Here is a 5,098-nt window from a genome sequence, read left to right on the forward strand (position 1 = left end):
GGGTGTCCCCGTCCCACGGCAGGCGGGAGCCTTTCCCGGCCATCGGCTGCCATCTACTGCCAGCGGCGGGGCCAGTCCCCGTCCCTGCTCGCGTCCCTGTCCCTGTCCCTGCAGCAGAGTCCCAGTCACCCCCCTGTCCCCCAGCTTTACCCCGGCTGCATTTCGGGGCACCCGCGCTGGTGCCACCACGCGTCGCTCATGTCCCCATGTCCCCAGAGCCGCCCCATCCCCTCCCCGGGCCGTGCCCAAGACCCCTCCATGCCCCAGTTTGTGGCCATTGTGCCGTGACCGGGAGGGACGGGGCTGGCGGTGGCCCCGCGCCCGCCCCTGGATCCGGCCCCCGGTGTTTCCCGGCAGTGCCGTGCCCTGGCACAAAGGTCCCTCCCGGCTGTGCTGCGGCTCTGGCTCCGCACAAAGCCCCTTTCAGCCCCTGTGGAAAGTCCCTGGCAGCCAGTCCTGGCCCCCACCACCCCCTGCCATGTGCCACCAGGGGCAAAAGGCCCCCCAAACTCAGTGCATGTGTGGCCGGTGACATTGCCATGCACACTCAGCTGTGTGGGATAAACACCTGCCCGGATTTGGGAGGGGCACCGGGGCTCCAGGGCCACCAGCCGGCGCTCCCACAGACCCATCCGGATGGGAAGGACTTAGGGAGGCTCCGGACACCTAACCAGCAGCCGGTCTTCATTAGTAGCACCCCCCAGTGCCCCACGGCACGGCACCCAGCCTCGCACCCATCTCCCGCCCACGGGGTGCCCGCGGCCACCGCTCTGTCCCCATCCCGGCGCGTTCCCCAAACCCCGCAGTTCCCGGTGCGGGGCCAGCGGTGGGCAGGGCTGTGCCGCGGTGCCCGGGCTGTGTGCCAGGGCACAGCCACCTCGCCGGGCGCCACAGCCTGGCGTCGTGCCGGCCCGCTGGCTCCTGGCCGGGGGCAGCGCCGGGCAGCCGGCAGGGCAGGGGCTCCCGGCCTCCATAAAAACCCTCGGCCGCGCACATCGCGCCCAGCCGTCCGGCATGGAGAGCCGGCGCCTGTCCTCCTACGGCCGCCGCTTCGGCCCCTCCCTGCCCGTGTACCGGGGGCTCCCCGGCAGCCCCCCGGGCCGGCCCCGGGTGCCCCGCAGCACCCAGCTGAGGGCTCCCGCTCCCCGCCTGGGCTCGGGCAGGATGGACTTCTCGCTGGTCGCGGCGCTCAACTCCGAGTTCAGGGAGACGCGCACCAACGAGAAGGTGGAGATGATGGAGCTCAACGACCGCTTCGCCAGCTACATCGAGAAGGTGCGGCTGCTGGAGCAGCAGAACAAGGTGCTGGTGGTGGAGCTGAACCAGGCGCGGGACCAGGAGCCCTCGCGCACGGCCGACATCTACCAGGAGGAGCTGCGGGACCTGCGGCGCCGCCTGGAGCACCTGGGCACCGCCAAGGCCCGGCTGGAGATGGAGAGGGACAACCTGGCCGAGGACCTCGGCAGCCTCCAGCAGAAGTAAGGCACTGTCCAGCTTGGGGTGGCCCTGGGGACCAGGGTGGCCCACTTGGGATGGGAGTCAGGGTGACTACCAGGACCAGGGTGGCCACTGGAACCAAAGTGGCAGCAGGGACCAGGATGGACACCAGGATGGTGATCAGGATCTTTTTGGTGATGGGAACCATGGTGGTGACAAAGACCAGGGTGACCCCTGGGATGAGAATGGAGTCCAGGGTTTACCCAGCGGTCAGAGTGGCCCCTGAGACAGGAGCAGGGTAGCCCGGGGCACCAGGGACTGGTGTGCACCAGGATTGTGATGGGATATGGGTGACCCCTGGGAACAGCCTGGGATGGTGTGGGGTGTGTGGGGTATGTGGGGTGGGCACACGAGCTGACCTGGATTGGGGCAGTTGCTGCTGCTGTGGGGCTGTGTTGGCCCAGGGGGTTCTGTCTGTGGGCTGAGAGTGACCAGCCACGGTGCCAGACATGTAACTGTGCCTCTGCCCCCACAGGCTGCAGGACGAGGTGACCCTGAGGCTGGAGGCTGAGAGCAACCTGGCTGCCTACAGGCAGGTGAGGGCAGGGGCCAGATCCCAGCTTGGCCTCCCTTGGGAATGGGCAGGGATGGGGTAGGGATGGACAGGGACAGACAGGGAGGTAGCAGGGATGGGCAGGAGCAGGAACTGAGGGATTGGTATGTGTTATAATGGGCAGGTAGGAGACAGGAATGGAGCAGGGATGAATAGGAAGAGCAGGGGTGGACAGATATGGAACGTGGATGGGCAGAAATGTCAGGAGCAGGCAGTGAGGGACTGGGAAATGCTATGATGGGCAGAGAGAGGCAGGGCTGCATGAGAGCAGGAGGGAATGGACATGACCAGGCAGCTCAGGGCAGAGGAGACCCAGGTGGCCAGCTGGGACAGTCCCTCCTGCCCTCCCATGCTGACAGGACGTGGACAATGCTGCCTTGGCTCGCCTGGACCTGGAGCGGCGCGTGGGGTCTCTGCAGGATGAGATCGCCTTCCTCCGCAAGGTCCACGAGGAGGTAACCCCGCTCTGGGGCTGGGGGTCCCAGGGCTCAGGGGGCTGCCCTGACCCCCCTGTCCCCACAGGAGCTGCGGGAGCTGCAGGAGCAGCTGGCCCGGCAGCGGGTGCACGTCGAGGTGGACACGAGCAAGCCGGACCTGACGGCTGCTCTGCGCGACATCCGCAGCCAGTACGAGGCCATGGCCGCCAGCAACGTCCAGGAGACCGAGGAGTGGTACAAGTCCAAGGTCAGTGGGAGCTGGTTGCCCCACAGATGGATGGGCTGGCTGTCTCCTCTCAGGATGTCACCATCTCGGGTCTGGGGTTGATCACCTGGGGTTGGGTGGTGTGCAGGGTTTGGGATCTCTGCTGTCCCCACTTGTGCCAGGGATGTTTCTCCTTGCCATGTGTTCCTGGGGCCATGTCCCTGCTGTGGAGCAGAGCAGGGTTGTGTTCCCACACTGTGTGCCACCAGAACACATTCCTGCCCTGTGGTCCCATCCCATGGCACATGTCCCCTGTCCCAGTTTGCAGATCTGACGGACGCGGCCGCCCGGCACGCCGAGGCCTTGAGGGCGGCCAAGCAGGAGGCCAACGAGTACCGGCGCCAGCTCCAGGCCCTCACCTGTGACCTGGAGGCCCTGCGAGGCTCGGTAGGTGACAGCCGTGGGGTGCAAGAGCAGGGACATGGCCTCAGGGAGCTGCCACCATCAGGGGGCTCCCTGGCAGGACCACCACCCAATGCCAGGGGAATGGCTGGTCCCCAAGGGTGGGAGACGGATGGGCACTGAGGATGGGTCCCCAAGAGTGAGAGATGGATGAGCACTGGGGAAAGCTCCCAACTCCCGGGAGAAGGTGGCCTTGGAGGGTGTCACGGCCCCCTGTGGCCCCCCAGAATGAGTCCATGGAGAGGCAGCTGCGGGAGCTGGAGGAGCGCTATGCCCTGGAGACGGCCGGCTACCAGGACACGGTGGTGCGGCTGGAGGAGGACATCCGCAGCCTCAAGGAGGAGATGGCCCAGCACCTGCAGGACTACCAGGACCTGCTCAACATCAAGCTGGCCCTCGACATTGAGATTGCCACATACCGGAAGCTGCTGGAGGGCGAGGAGAGCAGGTAACAGCTCCCTACTGCCCCTCACCTCAGCCATTCCCCTAAAAACCACAAGTCCTCGTGGTCTCTCTGGGGTGTCTGGCTGGGTTGGGGACCATCCTCCAGCCCTGCTGCCACAGCCTCAGGCAGGTGGAGCAGAGGGGCAGCAGGACCTCATGCTCTTCCCAATGCTCCTGTTGTCCCTGCAGGATCACCATCCCTGTGCAGAGCTTCTCCAACCTGCAGATCCGAGGTGAGACTCTGCCCCACACATGGGAAAGGGGAGCACAAATGGTAGCACAAACAAAGGTGGCTTCTGGGGGCTCTATGGCAGGAGAAGCCACCTTGGCCATCCCTGCCCAATTTAGAGGGATCAGGAGGTTTTTCTCTGAATTTCAGGGAACCAGGACCCCTGGGTGCTCCCAGGGTGGGGGGAGGAGGGTGCCATGGCCATATCCCCAAGGCTGAATGTGTCCCCAAGGCCAATGATGTCCCCAACACTGATCATATCATCATGTCCTCAATGACAATCACATCCCTAAGGCCAACTGTGTTCCTCAGTGTCAGCTGTGTCCCCAAGGACAACCCTGTCCCCAAGCTAAATCACATCCCAAAGCCACCCATGTCCCCATGGTCGACAGCATCTCCAAGGCCAGAAATGTCCCCAATTGTCCCTGCATCCCAACTGTGTCCCCAGGAGGCATCAGATCCCACAGCCTGCCACATCCCCAAGGCCCACCCTGTCCCTGAAGCTAGTTGTGTCTCCAGGGCTGGTGTCTCTCATGGTTCAGGGGTTTCCAGCCCAATCTGTTTTCTTTGGGCTTCTCCTCTTGAGTGTGGCTGGAAGGGCCATACCCTGAGCAGAGTGTCACTGTCTTGTCCTTCCCCTGTCCCCCAGAGACCAGCCTGGACACCAAATCTGTGTCAGAAGCCCACGTGAAGAGGAGCATCGTAGTCAAAACTGTGGAGACCCGAGATGGAGAGGTGGGAAATCCTCATTTATGTCATCTGTGCTCCATCCCCACCTCCCCACAGGGTGCCCCCCATGTGGGGTGTGCCCCACATGCAGCCCAGGCAGGGAGCCAGTGATCCCTGAGAGTATGGCATGATCTGGCTCTGGGTCATGGTGGAGCTGAGGCTGACGGCTCATAGAGAAAACTGTCCTGTCCCTGTCCCCAAGCTGGTTCAGAGCCCAGGCAGGCTCAGCCGGTGGCAGAACCCGATCCCGGGCTGACGGTCCCTCTGCTCCCACCCGCAGGTGCTGAAGGAGTCCAAGCAGGAGCACAAGGAGGTGCCGTAGGCGGGGGAGCCGCAGCAGCCGCAGCTCCGGAGGTGCCGCCCGATGCCGCGCGGGAGCCCCGGGCCGGGCACGGGGCTGGGGAGGGAGCGGTGGCGTTTCGGGGGGAGCATCTCCCTCCCGTGCGCCCCTCGCCTCTCCCACGGGCCCCGTGCCCAGGGTCCGGTGGCGCCCCGTTAGGGAGTGGCAGCCGGCAGAGCACGGCTCGGACCGGGCAGCACCG

At 65.1% G+C, this 5,098-nt stretch overlaps 1 protein-coding gene across 1 annotated transcript; it reads left to right on the top strand.

Moving 5' to 3' along the window:
- Positions 1–1,014: 1,014 nt before the first annotated feature.
- On the top strand, positions 1,015–4,878 carry GFAP (glial fibrillary acidic protein; the record flags this gene model as incomplete). The annotated part of the gene is made up of 9 exons (XM_083877709.1): positions 1,015–1,478; positions 1,973–2,033; positions 2,410–2,505; positions 2,573–2,734; positions 3,014–3,139; positions 3,382–3,602; positions 3,788–3,831; positions 4,477–4,562; positions 4,837–4,878. 9 exons carry the CDS (start codon positions 1,015–1,017, stop codon positions 4,876–4,878), a joined length of 1,302 nt encoding a protein of 433 aa, XP_083733835.1.
- Between the last annotated feature and the right edge of the window lie 220 nt (positions 4,879–5,098).

Source organism: Zosterops lateralis (assembly GCF_965231275.1).
Source record: "Zosterops lateralis genome assembly, chromosome: 24".
In the NCBI taxonomy this organism is placed as follows: domain Eukaryota; kingdom Metazoa; phylum Chordata; class Aves; order Passeriformes; family Zosteropidae; genus Zosterops; species Zosterops lateralis.